Genomic DNA, 25248 nt, shown 5'->3' with positions numbered 1-25248 from the left:
GGGCTCTGGGAGTGTGGTGCCAGGAAAATAACCTCTCACTCAACGTCAGGAGATTTTTTGGGGGTTTGTATCATTTGATTTACACAACATGCCTACCACTTTGAAGATGCAAAATATTTTTTATTGTGAAACAAACAAGAAATAAGACAAAAAAAACAGAACTTAAGCGTGCATAACTATTCACCCCCCCAAAGTCAATACTTTGTAGAGCCACCTTTGCAGCAATTACAGCTGCAAGTCTCTTGGGGTATGTCTCTATAAGCTTGGCACATCTAGCCACTGGGATTTTTGCCCATTCTTCAAGGCAAAACTGCTCCAGCTCCTTCAAGTTGGATAGGTTCTGCTGGTGTACAGCAATCTTTAAGTCATACCACAGATTCTCAATTAGATTGAGGTCTGGGCTTTGACTAGGCCATTCCAAGACATTTAAATGTTTCCCCTTAAACCACTCGAGTGTTGCTTTAGCAGTATGCTTAGGGTCATTGTCCTGCTGGAAGGTGAACCTCCGTCCCAGTCTCAGATCTCTGAAAGACTGAAACAGGTTTCCCTCAAGAATTTCCCTGTATTTAACGCCATCCATCATTCCTTCAATTCTGACCAGTTTCCGTGCCGATTAAAAACATCCCCACAGCATGACGCTGCCACCACCATGCTTCACTGTGGGGATGGTGTTCTTGGGTGATGAGAGGTGTTGGGTTTGCGCCAGACGTAGTGTTTTCCTTGATTGCCATAAAGCTCAATTTTTGTCTCATCTGACCAGAGTACCTTCTTCCATATGTTTGGGGAGTTTCCCACATGCCTTTTGGTGAACACCAAACGTGTTAGCTTATTTTTTTCTTTAAGCAATGGCTTTTTTCTGGCTACTCTTCCGTAAAGCCCAGCTCTGTGGAGTGTACGGCTTAAAGTGGTCCTATGGACAGATACTTCGCTGTGGAGTTTGCAGCTCCTTCAGGGTTATCTTTGGTCTCTTTGTTGCCTCTCTGATTAATGCCCTCCTTGCCTGGGCTGTGAGGTTTGGTGGGCAGCCCTCTCTTGGCAGGTTTGTTGTGGTGCCATATTCTTTCCATTTTATTATAATGGATTTAATGGTGCTCCGTTGGATGTTCAAAGTTTCTGATATTTTTTTATAACCCAACCCTGATCTGTACTTCTCCACAACTTTGTCCCTGACCTGTTTGGAGAGCTCCTTGGTCTTCATGGTGCCGCTTGCTTGGTGGTGCCCCTTGCTTAGTGGTGTTGCAGACTCTGGGGCCTTTCAGACCAGGTGTATATATACTGAGATCATGTGACACTTAGATTGCACACAGGTGGACTTTATTTAACAAATTATGTGACTTCTGAAAGTAATTGGTTGCACCAGATCTTATTTAGGGGCTTCATAGCATAGGGGGTGAATACATATGCATGCACCACTTTTCCATTATTTATTTTTTAGAATTTTTGGAAAAAAGTTATTTTTTTTCATTTCACTTCACAATTTGGACTATTTTATGTATGTCCATTACATGAAATCCTAATAAAAATCCATTGAAATTACAGGTTGTAATGCAACAAAATAGGAAAAACGCCAAGGGGGATGAATACTTTTGCAAGGCACTGTACGTCGATATTATTCTCTGAAGCTACCCGGAACACATCCCAGTCTGCGTGATCAAAACATTCTGGAAGTGTGGATTCCGATTGGTCAGACCAGCGTTGAATAGTCCTTAGCATGGGTACTTCCTATTTGAGTTTCTGCCTTTAGGAAGGGAGGAGCAAAATGGAGTCGTGGTCAGATTTGCCGAAAGGAGGGCAGGGGAGGGCCTTGTATGCATCCCGGAAGTTGGAGTAGCAGTGGTCGAGTGTTTTAGCAGCACGAGTACTACAGTCGATGTGCTGATAGAACTTCGGCAACCTTTTCCTCAAATTTGCTTTGTTTAAATCCCCCGCTACATTAAATGCATTCTCAGGATATGTCGTTTCCATTTTGCATAGAGTCCAGTGAAGTTCTTTGAGGGCCATCGTGGTATCGGCTTGAGGGGGGATATACACGGCCGCGACTATAACCGAAGAAAATTATCTTGGGAGATAATACAGTCGGCATTTGATTGTGAGGTATTCTAGGTCGGGTCAACAAAAGGACTTGAGTTCCTGTATGTTGTCACAATTACACCATGATTCGTTAATCATAAAACATACACCTCCGCCCTTCTGCTTTCCAGAGAGATATTTATTCCTGCTGCTCTGATATCCAATAGTTCTTCCCGACTGTATATAATAACACAAACTATTTTCTGGACTAATAATGTAAGAAATAATACATAAAAAAAACAAAATACTGCAAAGTTTCCCAAGAGCTAGAAGCAAGGCAGCCCTCTCTGTCGGCGCCATTTTAGAAGATGCAGAGATAGACATGTAATGTATAGGTAGCTTTAAGAAAAACTGCAATTTGAAAAACACTGTAGTTGCAGTTGCACTGAGAAACATGATGGGGTGACTCCCAGAGGGCACTCTATTCACTATGGGGGTAATTCCGACCCAAGTTAAGCGTACGTAAATGGAACATAATTCCCTTTTTATGCACTTTTATCTCTATGCGTATTCTGACCTTGAATTTAAGCATGAGGATAGCATGCTATTCATCCGCTATTCGTTTGGGGTAGAGATCAAATAAATCGATGGCGGAGGAGTGTCTACAGATACGCCATATTCTGACCGTGACTTAATTCCCTCATAATTCCACCACCTTTACGCGCAATGAAATTATGAATAAGGTTAAGCAACCTGTCAGTTCCAAGTGGAACAACATCTACTTTATTTTTTCCGATAGATATAACACCATTCTCCATGCACTGTAATTTACAAATTGATAAGAGCTATTGATAAGAGCTAGGTAAATGAGTAAGTCATTTAGACAAAGGGATTATAAATATAAATTACAATCATTTAAAATCTATTTTAGGCCTACCTTATGATTGCTGGAGACAAATGTGAAACCAGTCATATGGCAGCAAACTGAAGCATATCAACCTTTTTCATAGTGAAGTTTATGAAATGCTGGCCTTATAACATGCAGGGGTGAAATTTAGAGACCCAAGCAATAGGCTTCTGTAGCCATACGCAAATGACAGTATAACGCCAAACCTACCAAGTTGATTTATGATTTCTAGAAGGTATTAATTATATGCCCAGACTTTGTACCGTACAATTTGTACCGTGTTAAATATTAGCCACTATCAGTAGCCACCATCAGTTATACCCACATACATTTAGAACTTGTCACTTTAGTGTTAGTTTCCTTACATTTTGGATCATTCCATTCCATTGTTAGTTTACCTTTCTTTCCTCTGCGTCCGTGTGGTTGTTCCTGAGGATCGCTAGCAACAGTGGATCATATTAAGCTAATGTATTACAAGTTGTGCATTAATTTGTGATATGTAGCCTATTTGAATAATTATGGAACGCAGAACACACATAGCAGTTTAACCTGGAGCCTGGTGCACGGTTCACGACAACTGGACCGTTGTCATCACAGTTCCATGATTAGTGAGGAATACTAGTGTAGATTTATAGGACTACTGTTCAACCCCCATTGTACACTTTTCTCACCTTCCAATATTTCATGGATTGAACAATTGAATATGGCAACTTTCAGGATGACATTTTTGATTCACCAATATATTTTGTGTGTTAAGGCTCTCCAAACCTGTTTTTTATTTGTCATAAATACTTTCCTAAACCTAAATAATATACAAGATCAGAGTATTTCTTTATCTACCAATTGGTGCTGAAAAGGAGACGAATATGCTGCATGTATTTAGAGGGCTTTCTTTCATTGAGCCCTAATATTCTGAACCGTTTTCTCCATAGTGAGTCTGTCGAGAAATTAGAATTAAAGGTATACCATATTTAAAGGGATGGCTTTAGATGAATGTACTGAAACCCTATTAAATGAAAATTCCACAAGAAAATATGTTAGCCAGAAAGTGGGAAAGTTTAAATCTGTTGAATTACATTTATTCAGCGCATGCAAGGGAACAGTAAGTATGAATACCAACTACTGAGAAGTGCTTAGATAAAAATGCATAAAAAAGGAATAGATTTCCTAAGTCTGAATCGGGCCCTGTGTGTGTGACTTTTGACCAGAGCCCTGTGGGGAGTAGGATTCCATTTGGGATGAAGACATGGTGGTAGGGGCAGCAGTGAGACACAGAAGGAGGCCTGTGCTGTGAAGCTGCATTATTGTATTTTTCCACTGTTATTAATGGCTCAGGCCAGACCTCCATCCCTCCTCCTCCCCCATGAAGAAGCCTGGTGGTTCCTGATGGCTCGACTGGTGTCTAGTGGTGAAAGGTCAGGATGTGGAGTAGACTAATGGTCAATGCAGCAGAGCAGTACTACCCCACAGTGAGGACAAATGAGGAGACTGGTCCTGGTCCATTCTATTTTTTTTATTTGTATATTTTATTATTTGTTATTGTTGTCACATTATCGAGATGGAACCTGCAAGTAAGCATTTTTTTCGACGGTGCATACCATGTGTATCCTGTACATAAGACAAATAAACTTGAACTTGAACAAAACACATGGTAGGTTCTCTCTTCTCCTGTCTTGTCTTGAGTGGGTGGAGGGGATGGTGGTTGGATCCATCATCTAATCAGCTTGTTACCCGGCCACATTCCCTTTCCCCATTAAGCCTCTCATGTGGAAAAGAAGGGGTAGAGATTCTTAAGACAGATATATACTTTTTTCATTTTGCGAGCGCATCATAAAAAGGGATTTGCCGGAGAAATTAACAAGAGCCCTTGATATGCAGATCTGTGCCCATTAATCAAAGAAATTAGATTAGGATTCCAAATGAGATGAAGAAAGGCTTCATTATCTTGGTTGAGTGTCATGTTTAATAACGTGGAACGGCTGTGTAATTCACTGGAGGAGCTGAGGAGAAGACGTAGCGGGTCCTTGACGCAGTTATTTTAAGCGCTAGGTGACCCAGGGAGCAGTAGAACAGGGGGCTGGGGCGAGGAGGGAACTGGGGGAAACCACTCAGCAGACAGTGGAGGGAGAGGGGGAAGAGAATCAAAAGAACACGCTCCTACGGGAGCCAGGCGACCATGTGTGCCGCCTTTGATGTTAAAGTGTCTTGGCGTATTGCGGGGAGCGGGGTCTCCACAATGCATGAATAATGGTTTGTATAAATGTTGCCACTGCAATGCACTGTGACTGCACTCATGCACCAGCAGACTCTGCTGCCATCTCTCTGTGTTGTTTTGGTCCGGGTAAGGACCTGGTAATACACACAAACAAAGATAAACATAAACACCCAGGCAAATGTTATAGAACAGACTTGAGCTTCATATTAAATAGCCCCCCCATATATTAACAAAAGTGCATCTGTGATATGTAACTGTAAATACTGTGCTGTTGCTGGGGCATCTCAGAATTGATTTTGACAAACTCCTTACCTTTAGGAAAAAATACTGAAATCACTGATGACTACAAGGCTGTACACTCCCGCTCCTTGGGACTCGGGAGCCTGCGAAATTATGCCGGCATTAATATTTAATATTATGAGGGAATGGGGAGAAACACGTGCGGGTCCTTTGTCTTTGTGTCAAGTAAAATATGGTTGGAAAATCATTTGAAATGGAAGACATTGGAAATACAGCTCTGTACCTTGGTGTTGTGGCTCTGAATAATGCAGAGAAGGCCAATCGGACCCGGGCGGTGGGGTGGTCAGTAGGTAGGCAAAGAGGGCCAGTTTAACATAGACAATCTGCCCTACAACCACAGAGGCCAACTGAACACTCACTGTTTATTCATGATGAAATATGCAACAACCTTTGGCATGGGTTGACATGACTGATCATCAAGGGCAAATTTGCAAAAGGTAAGTGCAAGTAGGAACTTACAGCCAGTTTCTCTGTCCATTAATGAAATCCTTATATCTATTCTTAGTATTACTTTATTCACATTACCAAGTAATCAACCGATAAGTTGATGGTTAGATGGTTACTGGATAGTGGAAATATAAGTGCTTATTTCAGAGGTCCAATCAAAACTAATGTTTTCTCAGATCTATCACACATAAGAGGGACAGCGACCCCAACTAACTGACTCTGTGTGATCCCACTGAAAATGAAGTGAAGGTCACTGGGACCAGGCACGGCCCTTACACACAAACACACACACACACACACACACACACACACACACACACACACACACACACACACACACACACACACACACACACACACACACACACACACACACTTAGTGCTCTAGAGATGTCATGTGAGGCTATCAAACCTTTGGACTGACCTTGTAAGGAAGGACACAGAGAATATGTTGTAAAATAAGAATTTTTATGTACAATCACAATGTTATGGGTGAGTTTATAGGACTAGTTTATAAGCAGGTATAGACCACTAGACCAATTCAAATGAGCTTGGTATGGCCTCTGATCTCACTAGAGGGCAGTAACGAGATGCATTTGAAGAATATTTGAACCAAATGAAGTGTTTATATCAAATAGGGCCCACTGTGTCTGTGGTGTGAGGCTCTGCATCACAGTTGGTGTGACAATAAACCACAAAGTAGCTGTGTCCATCTTACGGTGATTCACTAAGACTACAGGGTACATAAGGGACCCCTTTAAAACAATGAGTGTGTGTGTGTGTGTGCGTTTGTGTGTGCGTGTTTGCTATGTCTGTGTGTGTGAGTCTGTATATGTGTGGGAGTGTATGTGACAGGTGGGCTGTCTGCACATTGGAATTGAACCTGACAGCACAGCTGCTGATTACAATTTGAACACAGAGGGAGGCCAGGCGGTGTGGTGCATTAGAGCACTACTGATAAAGGTCAATTCATCTCTATATGAGACCAGAGAGCTAGAGAACATCAGTCACAGACAAACCATCCATTCAGTGCAGGCTAGATTCCTGTTCAAACCAGATATTAGGCCGCTGGAGACTGATGGTGGCTGAAGGTTATTAGTCTCACTCTTCTATGAGGGTTTTACAAGGGGTAAACAAGATGCTAGACCAGGAGCCTTTGTAGCCCTTTGGCAGCCATTTTGTATTGTTCATCAGACACCCATAAAAGGTACAGCCTGGCAGCTACAGAGTGTATTAACACAAATGTTGATACAGTTTTCATGTTTCCTGATGAAAGTGTCCATTCTTACCAGATGATTTATTCTGCACTCTTAGAAAAAAAGGTGCTATCTAGAACCTAAAAGGGTTCTTCGGCTGTCCCATAGGATAACTATTTGAAGAACCATTTTTGGTTCCCGGTAGAACCCTTTTGAGTTCCATGTAGAACCCTTTCCACAGAGGGTCCTACATGGAACCCCAAATGGTTCTACTTGGAAACAAAAACTGGGGACATTTTGTTGGTCCCCACAAGGTCAAATGCTATTTCTAGGGGGTTTAGGGTTGAGAGGTAGAATTAGAGTTAGGGTTAGGGTTAAGGTTAGGTTTTGGGGTTAGGGTTAGGGTAAGGGTTAGGTTTAGGGTTAGGGAAAATAGGATTTTGAATGGTTATAAATTGAGTGTCCCCACAAGGTTAGTTAAACAAGACTGTTTGTGTGTGTGGTGTGTGTGTGTGTGTGTGTGTGTGTGTGTGTGTGTGTGTGTGTGTGTGTGTGTGTGTGTGTGTGTGTGTGTGTGTGTGTGTGTGTGTGTGTGTGTGTGTGTGTGTGTGTGTGTGCGCGTGTGTAGGGATATCCACACACATTAGGCCGCTTCCATTAGGAACCAAATGATAAACTCTTGTTTCAACAAAACAGTTTCCCATCCTTTCCTTCCATGTCTGCATGAACTCTTCAGAACTCTCATACATACCTTATGCCCTGTACTGACCCCTTTACGAGTTGACTGGCTGAAACAAGAGGCTGAAATGAAAGCACTAGCTGAGATTGCTCTCCCTCTTGTTAACCCTCTTTGTCTGAAACCAGTCGCTCACCTCAAGCACCATCATCAGCCGCTCGTTCTCCAGCCCCTCTCACTGACTCTGTGATTACTGGCTGGCCCGGCTACGGAGGGCTCACCCCCACTTTAAGTGATTACAAATTACAGTGTGCTACTTGGTGTTACTGGGGAGACTACCAAACTAACTTACAAGTGCCTCTACATCATCATTTTATCTTGCTATCAGTGGTTGTTTTCCCCATCGCTGCCACATGGTGATCCTTTGTTGATCTGTGAGTCATTTTTAGAAGAGAATGTTGCCATGTCTAGATGTGAGAGAGACTTGTGAACATGAGTTCTCATCTTGATTAGAGTTGAAGCTTTTAGACTGTACAACTAACAGATCCTTTTTCATGTGGAAGTGTGGATGTGGGTGTTTTACAGTATACCTAGAACAGCATAGAGTAGCTGAGGACAGGACACAAGTCATTCAAATGACCCCTTGCTCAATCCCAAACCATTTGGCACCATCCACTGAAGGTAAGATGGATCCCTTAATATCAGCCACAACCACGACATTCTAAACTAAAGAAATTGAGAAATAGGGTAAGGAAGAAACAGAGGGGAGTTAGGGGAGAGATTCTCATTCCCTCCAACCTCTCTCTCACCACAAATTAATGTGCTTTCATCCGCTTTCAATTCCCCTTATCAAACGGCAGCAGCAGAGGAAGCCTCCGATACTTAAAGTGACAGTGGCATTAAAGGATGCCTTCATCTCCTGTCTCACGGGGAAAGTGACATTTAACTGCACACCCAGGAACCTGTCACTTGTTTATTGCACAAGACAGTCAGTGGATGAACGTTGAGGATGGGAGGCCTCTGCTGTAAATCACTGTGGCTGTAGACCACTGCATTCTCCCAGACGAGTCACATTAAAAGACAAGTTCCAAGAGGATATCTTGTCAGATATTATGTGACAGGCTTAGAGCGCCAAGGAGGAGTGTCAGCTGTGTCAAACTTTGATTAAAATGAGAGTGGTGGAAAATACTGGCTATCATTTATTTATCTGGCATTTGTGTGAACACAATGTACAGACAGACAATGTGCTCTTAGGTGTAAGGAGACTCAAGGGTTTGTTTTCAGACACATCAGCACAGCCATGCGCATGTGGTGTTGGATGGCTGGGATTGAAGACAGACAGCAATATATCGCTCCTCTCAGAAATCGTTGCGAGAGGACACATTCCCCCAGAGCAATACTGCAGGCTAATTCCAGTGACAAATGTGTCCAAATGTGCATCTGGCAATAAGCTGTAGGGTATGAGATGTGACACTCATACTTGCGGGGAAAACAGCGGTCATCCCGCCAGCAGGATATGGTCTGTAACTCTACACAGCTGTATCTACACTATTAGAAAAAAGGGTTCCAAAAGGGTTCTTTGGCTGTCCCTATAGGATAAACCTTTTTGGTTCCAAGTAGAACCCTTTTGGTTCCAGGTAGTACCCCCTAGTGTTGCATGTAGAACCCTCTGTGGAAAGGGTTCTACATGGAACACAAAAAGGATTCTACATGGAACCCAAAAGGGTTCTACCTGGAACAAAAAAGGGTTCTTCAAAGGGTTCTCATATGGGGACAGCCGAATAACCTTTTAGGTTCTAGATAGCACCTTTTTTCTGAGAGTGTACCAGAGACATTTCAAACTGGCTACTTTACATGGGGCCACAAAGCCCTACTGTCCTTGGTTGTGACACGTGTGACAAAGACGTCACAGTGCCTGTACGATTGACCTCTTAGTGATTGTTGTTGAACAGCTTTTTTTAAAGACAGCTGGCATGCAATTCAACACAACAGACTGAGCACATGCACTGCAAGACAAGCTACGTCGTTTTCCAGAACCCATGAATAGCGAGAGTTACACACCCAGGATGGAAAACTAGAACAGTCAGTGACTGGTGACACTATACGAACAGACACTACTTGTCACTCGACTTTCATAGAAAACAGGCTTATCAGTTTCAGTAATGAAAACAGGCTTTACTGTTCACAAGTCATAAAGTAGTGACATAAGATGGAAACCCCCTCAGAGTTATCCTCACTTGAATGGTTCAAATAGACATTGGAAACAGGAACAGCTAAAGGCATCCGCAGGCTGTTCTAAAGACATTTTGTGACGTTTTTGTTCGTTTTGGTCTTCGGCAAGGGCCAACAGTAGGGATTCTTCAAGTGTTTGTTGTCATTCACAACGACAGACGACAGGTTTTCATGAAGAAAAAAAATCACTTGAGAAATATTGCACCAAACATCTTAGCGACTAAGATATCTTTGACGAAAACTTCAAAATTAATCACAGATTTCTTGAGTTATCTTAGATTAATTCTGACTATTTTGAGGAAGTGTATACTGGCTACAGTGTCTCAAGATGGACAAACAGTACTATTGCCGCTATTTCTTGTTTTTCAAGCTAAAATCTTCTAAGGGAGTATGCGAGCACACTCGTTTGGTTCACCTAGCTGAGTTACTGGGACTCCTCACAGAACAGAGGCAGGGAGGGAGGGAGTAGGAGGGGCTCAGGGTGCGGTTTTAGACTGCCAGCTGACTTGCGATTGGCTAACCTCCCAGCCAATGACTCCTAAGACAAATGAAGTGTCACGGAGAGAGATAAATAAGTGGAGTGAAGAGAAGGAGGCCTGCTCAGGTTTATTTCAATTTGGCAGAGTCGTCAGAGCGTAGCTGGGACTTCATCCCTAATGACCTAAGGGGGGATGGGAGGGAATAGGAGAGGGTTCGCTCTCTCTGAGTGTCTACGTGTCTGTATGTGTGTGTGTTACCCTAATGGTTAGAGGGGAGGCTGGAACAGAAACAAACAGAGGCTTATGTCCAGCGGATAGAGACCTGCTTTACTTAAATGTGATGGGTCAATAAATAGGTCAATAAATATTTAAAAAACATACATTATCAATTACATAAAATAAGTAACAATTGCCTCTACATCCATGTCTCATGTCTGTTTGTTCTTCTTGGTGAGGTAGCTCTGGTAGTAGAAGTTTCTGAAGAGCGTGATGAGGCTGAGGGAGTAGGCAAACACCACAGCGTTCATGGAGTCTGGGAAGTCGCAGTCAGTGAACAGGTTGTAGGTGGTGTGGATGGTCACAATGAAGAACTGGAGCTGGGGTCACAGACAGAGAGGGTCAACATAACCAGTGTCAATAAGAAGAAAGCTCAGTTGTCGGCTTCTAGTGTGACCACATTGAAAATACACAGTTGTAGAGCCCATAAAAAGAGTTAACGTATTCAGCACTGATGCAGCTTCATACAGTACATACAGTATGATCCTATTGTCTTCACACAACAGTTATTAACTGGGGTCTTCCAGTAAGGCTTCAGGGTTAGTAGGGTTAGTGATGATCTAATGTTCATTATGTCCCAGACCTAACCATGTTAACAAGGCTTCCATTGACCACTCAGATCAACCACAAGTTAATGAGCTTGCATCCTGACATGACACTGAAGGTTAAAGGTAGAATCCTTAGTTGCTACATCCATTTTTTGACTTAAATTAATTATATATACCCATTGATTCTTGAAGAATATAACTTATACATGCCCCATGTGTCACGACTTCGGCCGAGGCTGCCTCCCCTCCTTGTTCGGGCAGGCTTCGGCGTTCGTCGTCACCGGAGTACTAACCACTGCCGCCCCAATCATCATCACAATTGTCTTGTCTCGTTATCACACACACCTGGTTCTAATCCCCTAATTAGTCTGTGTATAAGTGTTCCCTCTGCCCAATACACTATACACTACACGTCGTAGTCAACGTTCTTTTGGGCCGGGAGGCGGCAGGCAGGGCACTCACGCATCACCCTAGGTATCGAACACCCACACTTGTTCAGAGCCCTCTGCTGCGCACTGTACCCTACCTATCCACTTACCTGATCTCATGGTAGTTCCCCAATGTAAGGCGCTAGTCGATTAAGGCGCAGCTGGGAACTTTATGGACAGGGCATTCGCACGCCGTCAAGGCATAACATTGGTTCCCCTATCCATTCCACTCCCCATCAGAGCACTCGATAGTCGACCAATAGGGTCTGGGTTTGTTACGGAAGTCACGATACCAGTCTACATGATCACCCAGGAGACTCATTTTGAGCAGGTTATTTTTTTGATTATTGAATCTCCTGCTTTCCCTGTGGTATTAGGTATCCCTTGGCTAGCACTCCACAACCCCACCTTCTCATGGCCGCAGAGGGCTCTCACGGGGTGGTCGCGAGAGTGTCAGGGTAGGTATCTAGATGTTTCCGTTGGTGCAACCACGGTGGAAAGTCCAGACAGTACTCCCACCGTGCGCATTCCCCCTGACTACCTCGATCTGGCGCAAGCGTTCTCTAAAACGCAGGCGACTAAATTACCACCTCATCGGGCGGGGGATTGTGCGATAAACCTCCAGGTAGACGCTGTACCTCCCAGTAGTCATATATACCCCCTGTCACAGGCTGAAACGGTGGCTATGGAAACCTATGTCACCGAGTCCCTGCGCCAGGGGTATATACGTCCCTCCACTTCACCCGCCTCCTCGTGTTTCTTCTTTGTGAAGAAGAAGAACGGAGGTCTGCGCCCGTGCATTGATTATCGACCACTGAACAGGGAGACGATAAGATTTAGTTATCCTCTCCCCCTCATTCCTTCGGTGATTGAATCAATGCATGGAGTGCGCTTCTTCACCAAATTAGATCTCAGGAGTGCGTACAACCTGGTGCGTATCCGGGAGGGAGATGAGTGGAAGACAGTATTCAGCACAACCACGGGGCATTATGAATACCTGGTGATGCCCTATGGTTTGATGAATGCTCCCTCAGTTTTCCAATCCTTTGTGAACGAGGTGTTTCGGGACATGCTTGGTCGCGGTGTAGTGGTCTACATCGATGACATCCTGGTGTATTCCGCTACGCGCGCCGAGCATGTGTCCCTTGTTCGCAAGGTGCTGGCCCGACTGTTGGAAAATGACCTTTATGCTAAGGCAGAGAAGTGTATGTTTTTCCAGCAGTCCGTCTCCTTCCTTGGATAATGCATTTCCACCTCAGGTGTGGAGATGGAGGGAGATCGCATTTCAGCCATGCGTAATTAGCCGACTCCAACCACGGTTAAGGAGGTGCAGCGCTTCCTTGGCTTTGCCAACTACTATCGGAGGTTTATCCGGGGCTTTGGCAAGGTCGCAGCTCCCATTACCTCCCTGTTGAAGGGTGGGCCTTACCGGCTCCGCTGGTCTGCTGAGGCTGACCTGGCCTTCAGCAAACTGCGGGGTCTGTTCACCTCAGCCCCAGTACTGACCCACCCCGATTCATCACTACCGTTCGTAGTGGAGGTGGATGCGTCCGTGGTTGGGATAGGAGCTGTCCTGTCTCAATGCTCGGGTACGCCACCCAAGCTCCGCCCCTGTGCCTTCTTCTCTAAGAAGCTCAGCCCGGCGGAGCAGAACTACGACGTTGGTGATCGGGAGCTGTTAGCTGTTGTCCGAGCCTTGAACGTGTGGAGGCATTGGCTCGAAGGGGCGAAACACCCTTTCCTCGTCTGGACAGACCACAGTAACCTGGAGTACATCCGGGCAGCGAGGAGGCTGAATCCTCTCCAGGCCAGGTGGGCCCTATTCTTCACCCGGTTTGATTTTACACTATCATACATTCCGGGTACGAAGAACGTGAAGGCAGACGCACTATCCCAGCTGTATGACACAGAAGAGAGGCCCAGAGACAACACCCCCATACTCCCGGCCACCAGCATTGTGGCACCGGTAGTATGGACGCGGATATAGAGCAGGCATTACGCACAGATCCATTTCCACCGCAGTGTCCAGCTGGGCTGCGGTACGTGCCTGCTCTTATCCGTGATTGTCTGATCTTCTGGGTACACACGTCACCCTCCTCTGGTCACCCAGGTATCGGTCGTACAGTGCGCTGCTTGAGCGGAAAGTACTGGTGGCCTACCTTGGCTAAGGAAGTGAGAGTGTACGTCTCCTGCTGATCGGTGTGCGCCCAGAGTAAGGCACCTAGGCACCTCCCAACGGGTAAGCTGCAACCATTACCAGTTCCACAACGACCATGGTCTCATCTTGGTATTGATTTTCTGACTGATCTTCCCCTCTACCAAGGTAACACCACCATCCTGGTCGTTGTGGACCGCTTCTCCAAGTCCTGCCGCCTCCTTCCTCTGCCCGGTCTCCCCATGGCCTTGCAGACTGCGGAGGCCCTGTTTACTCACGTCTTCCAGCACTACGGGGTGCCAGAGGATATCATGTCCGACCGAGGTCCCCAGTTCACGTCCATGACTTCGGCCGAGGCTGCCTCCCCTCCTTGTTCGGGCAGGCTTCGGCGTTCGTCGTCACCGGAGTACTATCCACTGCCGACCATTGTCTTGTGTCGTTATCACACACACCTGGTTCTAATCCCCTAATTAATCTGTGTATAAGTATTCTCTCTGTCCCCTTGTCCTTGTAGGTGATTGTTTATTGTGGAGCTCGTGTATTTTGTTCGACGGGAGTATTTTCCTGTGTGCCTTGTATTTTCCAGTGCACCTGTTTTGTGCCCTGGAGTATGTTTGACGCAGTTCTGCGTAAACCTGTATTTTGCGGATTAAAGCCTGTTATTCTGTGATTTACCCTCCTGCGCCTGACTACTTCAACACCACCTCATCACACCATGAGCTTAGTTCAACTGTCGTACCCCATCAGAACCCAAAATGTACGCTTGTTAAACTCCAATGTTTGTAAACAAAGTAAATGTAAACAAACACTCTATAGCCTCAACAAGGTTAAAACTATAATTTTTATATCATGGATGGTCAGTCCTTGCATACATAGCTCTCGCTTTGAATTTGAGAGTGGTTACATTTCTCCAGGCCCATCCCTCAGCTTTTTACCAAAACACAGGTGGGAAGACAGCTTTGTTATTGTTTCAATTAAGGATTCCAGCTGATAATGCAAAATGTAGATTTCCGCCAAAATAGACATATACAAAAGTAATAATCTTTCATGAGAATGCCATAAACAATAACTAGTAATGCTGCATAGTTCTAGAAAGGTCTGGTTATACAGTTATACATTGCTAAAGTGTACTTACTAAAAATATATATTCAACAAAAGTGGGGGAATAGGGCTTGAAATGACTGAATTGCTTTCTAAATAAATCAAATTATAAACAACTTACTATAAGATTTAATATTTCTTATAACTGTAACATAAATATGATCATATTTAGTGACAGTACATATTTGGCCCCATTTCATATAACTGAAGACAGAGCATTTTCTGCCAACCCTCCTCTGAGCAACGGCATTCGAATTGCTGCAGACTCGTTACAACTTCAGCTTTACGCACAAAGTGATTTTGTCCCTCTGTGACCAAAAGAAAGTGGTCGTGTTTCAATTCTATGAAATTATTTACAATGTTTTCATGTTGAGAGCTCTAAATCCAGCTGAGAATATCAGTGAGATGCAACCACGATTGCTGAAATCGCTAGACTGTCCCATTTAATATGTCTCCCTGGCTGGGCTCAGTTGCTCAGAGGGAGAGCAAATCTATTCTTTGTCTGGATAGGCCAGAACATGTGACACGTCACTCCCTATGCAAATGTTGGGTCTGAAACCTGACACTTGGTAGTGGAGAGCAGACAAATGGGTCTTCTGGCACTATAAGAAACTGGACCCTACGACTTTCACAGCGCTTTGTACACCAAAATGTCAGTCAGAACCGGTCCAGAACCGGTAATATTGGGGACTTAACATTAAAGGGGTTTTAAAGCACTTTGAGGATCTTAGGGTAAAATCCCCTATAGGATGTAAAGTAAATGTAAATGTGTATTATCTAGACTCTAGAGAATGTACTGTATGGGTGCCATTTGGGAGGCAGCAATACTGTAACAGATGCTCTGCATCAAGGCCAATCTACTCACCAGTTGCAGGGAGGTGAGGTAGCGCTTCCACCACAGATATTGCTGCATGTGAGGCCCCAGCGCTGCCAGCCCATAGTATAGATACATCACCACATGCACCAATGAGTTGATAAGGCCTATAAGGAAGGCTGGAGGGAGGAGAACACACAATACACACCGAGAATGGCCTATTCATTCAGTGATATGTTTATAGCAGTTCTTCATTTATTACAAGGTCAGTTGTTTATAACTTGTTTCTAAAGCTGGGTTCTTTGATTGAATAACAAGGTCATGATTCGTCCTTTATTTTATCTCAAGGTGTAACTAACAACCCATCTGCCCATCTTAGTATGTGCAATGTGAAAATAAATAGCCAGGCTGTGTTGACTATCTTTAAACCAAAAGGAGGGCAAATGCTGCCCTAAAATGCTTCGCCAGCTGTTTTCTGCAAACTCACCGCCATTTTAAACACATTATAGAGCATCTTAGTGCCAAAAACGTGTCTTAATCCTGGCCGTTCTGTTCCTGGCTGGTCTATTTTGATCACTGCTTTGACCACTGCAAATGTCCTTTTCAAATAGCAGGGGTGTGAAACAGTTCCAAGGACACTGTAGGTATCACGGCATGTGTTCCAGATTCATTGAAATGTCAGGTGCATTTCAGTGTGTGGGTGTGTGTACTGTATGTCACCTACAGAACAAGTATGAATAGCCTAATCATTCTTTCAACCAAGACTGAGCAGTACGCAGACACAAGAAATAGATTGTGCAGTGCCATACTGTTACATTTTGTATTTAATTTTTTTATTTTACCTTTATTTAACTAGGCAAGTCAGTTAAGAACAAATTCTTATTTGCAATGACGGCCTACACCGTTCGAAACCGGGACGACGCTGGGCCAATTGTGCGCCGCCCTACGGGACTCCCAATTACGGCCGGTTGTGATACAGCCTGGAATCGAACCAGGGGGTTTGTAGTGACACCTCAAGCACTGAGATGCAATGCCTTAGACCGCTGCGCCACTCGGGAGACCGCTTGCCACATACAGGAGAGAATTGTCAGGGTCTAACACCGGGTAAATGAAACACCATCCCTGCTGTAGTAATGTGAATATGACAACACTTACACTGGCCTCCTGCCACGTACTTGACCCCAGCCCACCAGTTGAAGATCATGGTGCCGTGGTGGTAGACATGCAGGAACGTCAGCTGACTGTTCTTCTTCCTCAGGATGAAGAAAAGCTGTAAGAGACGTGTCATATTTTATTTATTTATCAAACATGACAGATATACAAGAATATGACAAGAAACACAATTAGCCACAGTCACATAGACAGAAGACAGCACATAATAGATGTCTTGATAGAAGAGATGTAATAATAGCCCAAGTGGTGCTGCTTACACAGTTTTTGTTTCAACCTGGGATAGTAGAATCCCTGAAGTGTACTTACAGTATCACTGAGCTCGATGACTTTGGAGAAGTAGAACCACCAACAGACCTTTGCCATCTGTTCAGAACACAAAGAAGATACATTTCAGCAGTAGTTTTAGGTTAGAAATAATTGACATACAGTATATGTACATTAAGGCAATTGCAAGGCATTGCAGTGGATGATATGAGTTACCCGCATTGCCAGTGGGCTGGTGCTGTAGTCCACAGGCTGACATAATAAACTATAGTTTGCCAACCAGGATGACGCTGTGAACTGAGGAGAGAGAAAAATGCATTAAAATACTGTATGTTTACAGGTAGAGAAATAGCTACTCATCATCACTTATTTACACATACAATATACAGTTGAAGTCGGAAGTTTACATACACTTAGGTTGGAGTCATTAAAACTAGTTTTTCAACCATTCCACAAATTTCTTGTTAACAAACTATAGTTTTGGCAAGTCAGTTAGGACATCTACTTTGTGCATGACACAAATAATTTTTCCAACAATTGTTTACAGACAGATTATTTCACTTATAATTAATGTATCACAATTCCAGTGGGTCAGAAGTTTATATACACTAAGTTGACTGTGCCTTTAAACAGCTTGGAAAATTCCAGAGGTACACCTCCAATTGACTCAAATGATGTCAATTAGCCGATCAGAAGCTTCTAAAGCCATGACATCATTCGAGTCAATTGGAGGTGTACCTGTGGATGTATTTCAAGGCCTACCTTCAAACTCAGTGCCTCTTTGCTTGATATCATGGGAAAATCAAAAGATATTCGCCAAGACCTCAGAAAAAGAATTGTAGACCTCCACAAGTCTGGTTCATCATTGGGAGCAATTTCCAAACGCCTGAAGGTACCACGTTCATCTGTACAAACAATAGTACGCAAGTATAAACACCATGGGACCACGCAGCAGTCATACGGCTCAGGAAGGAGACGCGTTCTGTCTCCTAGAGATGAACGTACTTTGGTGCGAAAAGTGCAAATCAATCCCAGAACAACAGCAAAGGACCTTGTGAAGATGCTGGAGGAAATATCCACAGTAAAACGAGTCCTATATCGACATAACCTGAAAGGCCGCTCAGCAAGGAAGAAGCCACTGCTCCAAAACCGCCATAAAAAAGCCAGACTACGGTTTGCAACTGCACATGGGGACAAAGATCGTACTTTTTTGAGAAACGTCTTCTGGTCTGATGAAACAGAAATAGAACTGTTTGGCCATAATGACCATCGTTATGTTTGGAGAAAAAAGGGGAACGCTTGCAAGCCGAAGAACACCATCCCAACCGTGAAGCACGGGGGTGGCAGCATCATGCTGTGGGGGTGCTTTGCTGCAGGAGGGACTGGTGCACTTCACAAAATACATGGCATCATGACGAAGGAAAATTATGTGGATATATTGAAGCAACATCTCAAGACATCAGTCAGGAAGTTAAAGCTTGGTCGCAAATGGGTCTTCCAAATGGACAATGACCCCAAGCATACTTCCAAAGTTGTGGCAAAATGGCTTAAGGACAACAAAGTCAAGGTATTGGAGTGGCCATCACAATGCCCTGACCTCAATCCTATAGAAAATGTGTGGGCAGAACTGAAAAAGCGTGTGCGAGCAAGGAGGCCTACAAACCTGACTCAGTTACACCAGCTGTCAGGAGGAATGGGCCAAAATTCACCCAACTTATTGTGGGAAGATTGTGGAAGGCTACCCGAAACGTTTGACCCAAGTTAAACACTTTAAATGCAATGCTACCAAATACTAATTGAGTGTATGTAAACTTCTGACCCACTGGGAATGTGATGAAAGAAATAAAAGCTGAAATAAATAATTCTCTCTACTATTATTCTGACATTTCACATTCTTAAAATAAAGTGGTGATCCTAACTGACCTAAGACAGGGAATTTTTACTAGGATTAAATGTCAGGAATTGTGAAAAACTGAGTTTAAATGTATTTGCCTAAGGTGTATGTAAACTTCCGCCTTCAACTGTATAACAAGGATATCGATAGGTACTGTACTGTGTACAATAGATCCAAAGCACATCCAAGATGGGTAAAATACCTACAAGTTATCCATGCTTTCCCCTGTTTCCATACCTCATAGAACATGTAGGCAGACAGGCAGACCATAGCAAAGTTGTAAATGATGAGCACAGGCTTGAGGTTGACTGGCTGTCTATGAGCCATCAGCTTGGGGCCCACCCATATGAGGAGCAGGTAGCACAGGAAGATGCAGGTGATTGGCACAGGTGAGTACACCAGCAACCAGCTGTCGGTTCTTTTGTCTGAAAGCACACAGAGACATCATTACTATAGGATAAGAAAATGGAATGGAGTATATAGAATGGAGAACTTCAGTGAGCACTGTCTGGTCTTAGAAGCTGGACATAGTTACCTCCATCCTCTAGCACCCCTTGGTAGAACAGTTTGATTTTCTGCCATGTTGTGGCCATCCCTAAACGCTGCAAAAATGCATTATGTGATTAGTTAAATTCATTTATCACTTTACATTATATAAAGTAAATATTCACTCTGATGAAACTATCCAAATAGTTGGTGTGAATTATTTGCTCCTAGAAGTTTACATTTCATAACTCATATAGCAGACTTCATAAGGACGTCTATGCAAGCGACAGTACTGCCACCTAACGTCAGATTGGTAAATTATGAAAAGGGTCACAATTGCAAAACACGCACAGAAATACTGTATCTGACAAGATGCAGACATTTTGTTGATAGGCTATGCAAGTCAGTCGGCCAGCTGGATAAACTAAAGTAGGTTTAGCTTCTTGCTTCAGGAGGATTTAGAAAATCCCTTACACAACGACACAGCCTATTGAACCTACAATAACCTCTTCTGTATTTTAACTCTCAGTCGCCTACAAAAGAGTTTAAAAAATAATCATAAAAGTGTATGTTATCTCACAGAAGTGTGTATAGTCCTTTATCAAATAACAAGGTGTTGGCATGAATAGTGGTGATGATGATGATGATAATGGTGATGATACGATGATGAAGGTATTTCCCTTGGTTATACCACTAGAGTCTAGAATAGAGGGACATTCATTTTAGAAATTACAAAATAACTATTTAGCCTAGGACTAACTGATTTTGTCATACGAAAGTCATTTATAATAGGCTGTAATTGTCTATATTCAGGTGCAAGATTAACAGAACTTACTTCGTAGCCTGCACTCATCGACCGGAATGCACAAATTGCGGATCTGATGGTCGCAAACCATCTAACCATGGTTGAATTTGTCCGCCGTCCAGCGTGCCATTCTCCCTGAGTGTTGATGGTGATATGAGTGAGCGGAGTTGTCGTTTACCATCACCCCACGCGGCAATGAGGTAATCCACCTGCTGTGCATGGTATTTTAGCCTATAGTCGAGCCCTAGGCTATCTATTTCATGCCTTGCCCGCTTGTGAGAAGCTATTTAGCTTGAAAAAATGTAGGGTTTCAAAGAATAATGAATAGATATAGGCCTAGGCCCAAACACAAACAGTAATATTGACCTATTATTTGTTGGGAAATAGCCTATGAGTTTACATAAAGGTGAAACACTACTGACACTCAGTGCTTGACTTAGACAGGAGCTCACCAGTACTCCGGCACCTCAAATGTTCTAATGCTTGAGCTCTTGTTCTTCATAGAATAATTAGCTCAAAAATATTGTGGAGTTCCTGCACCTAAAGATAAACAGTACCGGCACCCAACACGAGTACCGGCACCTATTTCAGTCCAAGTCAAACACTAATGACACTGAGATGTAGCCCTACTGCTCATTTATAATGTATGACTCACAGGTCAGTAGGAGCAAGGTAAGACTCATTCAACTAATTCAGCTCACCAACCGCTTCTCTGGCACATCAGTGATATAACAACAGCGTTGTTCCTCAGCTCAGAGTCAGACTAGGCCCATCCTCTCAAACTGCATTATGAATTCCCTACTTCTGGCTGCCCCTCCCCACTGTCTGCTTGTCTTAGATCACTTTATGCAACTCTTATTATTTCTACTTTTTAGGTTTTGCTGCTGATGTATTCATATTCGGTTTCCTCACTGTATCCACTGACAGTAACTCCAGACAAGCAAAATAAATCTACCCCACCCTTTATGAACATAGAAACACAACATATTGAAATGATTTTGATTACATTCATACAACAACATAATCATACTTTTAATTGTGAATTCAGATTAGTTATACAGAACATAGTAGGCTTAGGCTACATGCTTATGAATAACCAGCATCTGACCATGGAACAACCAGCAACCTGGAACGTAAATCTTAAATGGCTAAGTATACCCTGAAGTCTAGCACACCGCAATGCATGGGTTCGGTGACTGTCAGTCCAACTTTCCTTAGCATAGCATCTGTCTACAGACACCTCCGTAAGGTTTGACCTGCAGACTTCATAAACTGCAGAGGAGAGCAGGACCTGTCACCCAACCACATGTAGGGAAGACATTCTGTATTTCAAGGGCCTAAATAATTCCAGTTCACTGTACAGGTTTGCCTTATCAGACACAATTGACAGGTACAGACAAAATCAAATGTAATTCATACAAAACTATTTATCGGACGGTCAAGTCACTGACACAAGCCACCACCACCACCATGCTAAATAACGATTACTCTTCTCAGAAATGACATAGACGATGTTAATTGGAGTCCTGTTTATCTGTGCCTGACCCATGGTTGTGTTGCTGCTGATGATGCTGGTGCTGATGGTGATGTATGTGTGACATGTTACCACCCCAGTAAGACGACATCTGGCGTCCATCACTTGGAGCTGGGTTGCTGACGGTATCGACATCAATAGGCCTCGCTGTATCATGGATCTCTGAACTGCTCAGTGTCTCATTTCTTTGGGTGCACCCAGCTGAGGAGGTCATGTTGGAGTCCACCTGTAGAAGAGTAGAATACACTAAAGTTAACAAAATAGGTACAAGCTAAAAATACACCTGGGAGAGCCACAGAGAGATCTCTATTATTTGGTTTACTAATCAGAACCTTTATTACGCTACAAATCATAGAGATAGAATTACTAGAAAGAGAAGACTGTGGGGTTTACCTGTTCTAGTAATTGTATTTCTATGGGGCACTTCTGCACTGTAGTGTTTTTCAATTGAGGAGCGAAACTGAAATGAAATGTCTACAATTCCCTTAAGAATTGTGCTTTCACTTACGGTGAGGTTGCCACAGATGTCCTTGTGGTAGGTGGCTCTGACGGCTGCCTCTATGTAGGGGTAGTGGAGGAAGCTGTAGGGCAGGACTATGTGGAACGTCAGTCTCCCACATCTGTCAGAGAGAGAACATGGCCACATGAATGAGGTGTCACACCAATTATAAAGATCTCTGTAGATAGAACATATCTAAATAAAACCTGATAGACACTTCATACCATTAAAGTCAAAGAGCAGTGGTAGCTTTAGATTAGGGCTGATGTGTTGCCTTCAATCAATACAAGCCCATTCCTTATTCATAGAAAATGTATCATTTTGAGAAACAACGTGACAGTATTTTGGCCCTCTTCAATGGCCCTTACCTGTCATATTGAAGTGAAGGGGTAATTCAGCAACTCTTGGAGGACAGTGGAAGTTGATAAAATTCCTTATTTATTGTTTAAGGCCCAGTGTATTCAAAAACACGAGTTTGGAATAATACATTGAAATTGTGAAAATGATGATAATGCCCTGTTAGTGTAAGAGCTGTTTGAAAAGACTGCCTGAAACTTCAACATGTTTTGGTGGGATTGGCCGGCGTTTTGGCCGGTAAATTAGTTAATAGACCAATAAGAAAGAGAGTTCCAAACCTCTGCCAATAACAGTTCGTTTTCAGTTTCCCCCTCCCCACTCAGACCACTCCCAGACAGTCCTAGCAAAATTATTGCTAGAGAAATGTATCTTTGCTAAGAAGCTTTAATATTTTTTTTAATTTTTGAACATTTTAATTGAAAACTATCACCATAAGGTAGGCCTACTTAATTGTTACCCAGAAATCTGCAGGTAGCTTAGTGGTTAAGAGCGTTGTGCCAGTAACCGAAAGTTCGCTGTTTCTAATCCCTGAGCCGACTAGGTGACAAATCTGTTGATGTGCCCTTGAGCAAGGCACTTAATCCTAGTTGCTCTGGATAAGAGCGTCTGCTAAATGACAAAAAAAAAAAAAAAAAATTTGATATTGAGAAAAACACTGCTGCATTGGCCCTTTAAGTAAAACCAAGGCATTTCGGCCCTTATCAGGGTTTTTGCTCCTCAATTTCTGCATCTTGGTAGAAAAGCGAGGTAATAGCGGCAGTGTTACCTTCCCTTATTACCTGTCATATACCAGGAAGTCGTCCTTGTCTCCATCCAGGGCCTCCCAGACGTCGTCCTGTAGCGGGGCCTGTTGGTAGACAGGGATGCCCGGGGGGGCCCTCCTCTTCAGCTCCCAGTACATGGCTCTGGACTGGGCTTCCCTCTCGTTCACAATGAGGAACGACACGTCTGTCAGTTTGCTGCGGAGCAGCTTGTCACGTAGGCCTCCTAGTCTACTCAGCAGCAACAGGACAATGGCGGATCAGTCATGATGAGGTACCACTTGATTGCCACTAGATGACGCTATTGACTAATTTCCTATTCTTTCGTCATTCAGACCATTTCTCACTACTGGTTGGGAAGAATGCTCTCAATAACTCTGAAATGGATCACCAGCAGCATTACATCAACAACATTATAGCAATTTGTTTGTAAATACATTATTATTACATTTATTACATTTCTATACCAAATCTTTGCACTGTATGTTACAGTAGGTCTACAGTAATTGTTATGCCAGACAGATTCTGAAGACTTCTCTCTTACTTGGAGGCCTGTGTGCGGCAGAAGTGTCAACTTGCTTTCAGCAGAGCCAGAACAACTACATTTCCCAGCAGCTCCTTCATGGGGGCCCCATGGCCCTTGATCTCCCAGTGCGGTGCTGGCTTGCAGATCTTGGAGGTATCATTGTCCCTTTCTACTAACAGAGGCGATGCGCATAGGAGCCCTGGCAGAGCAGCACACAGCCACAGAGTCAAGAGACCCTGCATCATCTCCTCCAAACCTAACCTAAAAAGAGTTCCAGGAGAGAGAGGCCGATGTCAGACGTTAATTTTCTGATTTGATGGTCAATGCAACTCTTCGTATGTATCACTAGCAAGGAACATAGCCATAGTCTCTGCTACATACAGTATGCTAAATAAATTACTACTGAATGACATGATACCTGGACTGACCTCTGTCCTCTTTGAGCCTCTCTTCTGCTTCACACAACTAAGCAATACAATGTTACGCTGCTGTTTTTAAGCCCTCATCTCAGCTAAGCACTGCCCCCAAAACAAACAGAGTAAGCCACTGTGTTTACTTTAGGGTAAGAGGGTTGTGAAACCCAAACACTAACCTGTCAATTCCAGATATGTTTTCTTCTCTATGAGGCTACATTTTTGTATAATGTAATTAATGGTCAGGCAAAATTCCTCAAATGATATTGTATTCTAATAAATGTTATAGATACCAGATCCAAGACACTGCATTCCATGATCATATACTGTATGTGTGATGGCTGACAAATAATACCAAAACAGGAACACTTTGGAAAGAAAAGGGTTGTGTAAACCTTCAAAAACAACATTATCAAACTGAGTGTATATATACACTACCAGTCAAAAGTTTGGACACACCTACTCATTCAAGTTTATTTTTTATTTATTTTTTACTATTTTCTACATTGTAGAATAATAGTGAAGACATCAAAACTATGAAATAACACATATGGAATCATGTAGTAACCAAAAAAGTGTTAAACAAATCAACATATATTTTATATTTCAGATTCATCAAATAGCCACCCTTCGCCTTGATGACAGCTTGATGACTCTTGGCATTCTCTCAACCAGCTTCACCTGGAATGCTTTTCCAACAGTCTTGAAGGAGTTCCCACATATGCTGAGCACTTGTTGGCTGCTTTTCCTTC

The 25248-nt window shown here is 43.3% G+C and overlaps 2 protein-coding genes and 1 long non-coding RNA gene across 5 annotated transcripts; all 3 read right to left on the bottom strand.

Annotated features, from left to right (window-relative positions):
* Positions 1–4499: 4499 nt before the first annotated feature.
* LOC121534624 lies at positions 4500–5712 on the bottom strand. Its single transcript, XR_005994653.1, has 3 exons — positions 5656–5712; positions 5445–5515; positions 4500–5266 (listed from the first exon to the last, which is right to left on the bottom strand). It is a non-coding gene; the product is annotated as an uncharacterized LOC121534624 (long non-coding RNA).
* A 4843-nt stretch (positions 5713–10555) lies between these two features.
* Positions 10556–21307, bottom strand: elovl8a (ELOVL fatty acid elongase 8a). Of its 2 annotated transcripts, none has more exons than XM_041842089.2 (8): positions 20182–21307; positions 19651–19717; positions 19353–19540; positions 17438–17518; positions 17264–17320; positions 16940–17054; positions 15836–15963; positions 10556–11058 (listed from the first exon to the last, which is right to left on the bottom strand). In XM_041842089.2, the coding sequence occupies exons 2-8, from the start codon at positions 19706–19708 to the stop codon at positions 10891–10893; spliced, it is 795 nt and encodes a 264-aa protein (XP_041698023.1). In that variant the 5' UTR covers positions 19709–19717; positions 20182–21307; the 3' UTR covers positions 10556–10890. The 2 variants fall into 2 exon arrangements, with proteins under 2 accessions (XP_041698023.1, XP_041698021.1); XM_041842087.2 differs by having other exon boundaries at positions 20437–21307.
* An 86-nt stretch (positions 21308–21393) lies between these two features.
* LOC121535231 (selenoprotein Pb-like) lies at positions 21394–24617 on the bottom strand. Of its 2 annotated transcripts, none has more exons than XM_041842090.2 (5): positions 24512–24617; positions 24102–24344; positions 23576–23788; positions 22449–22560; positions 21394–22166 (listed from the first exon to the last, which is right to left on the bottom strand). In XM_041842090.2, the coding sequence occupies exons 2-5, from the start codon at positions 24326–24328 to the stop codon at positions 21921–21923; spliced, it is 798 nt and encodes a 265-aa protein (XP_041698024.1). In that variant the 5' UTR covers positions 24329–24344; positions 24512–24617; the 3' UTR covers positions 21394–21920. The 2 variants fall into 2 exon arrangements, with proteins under 2 accessions (XP_041698024.1, XP_041698025.1); XM_041842091.2 differs by having other exon boundaries at positions 24502–24582.
* Between the last annotated feature and the right edge of the window lie 631 nt (positions 24618–25248).

The sequence above is a fragment of the Coregonus clupeaformis genome, chromosome 21 (assembly GCF_020615455.1).
Source record: "Coregonus clupeaformis isolate EN_2021a chromosome 21, ASM2061545v1, whole genome shotgun sequence".
Classification (NCBI taxonomy): domain Eukaryota; kingdom Metazoa; phylum Chordata; class Actinopteri; order Salmoniformes; family Salmonidae; genus Coregonus; species Coregonus clupeaformis.
This window is presented reverse-complemented; position numbering and strand designations above follow the sequence as displayed.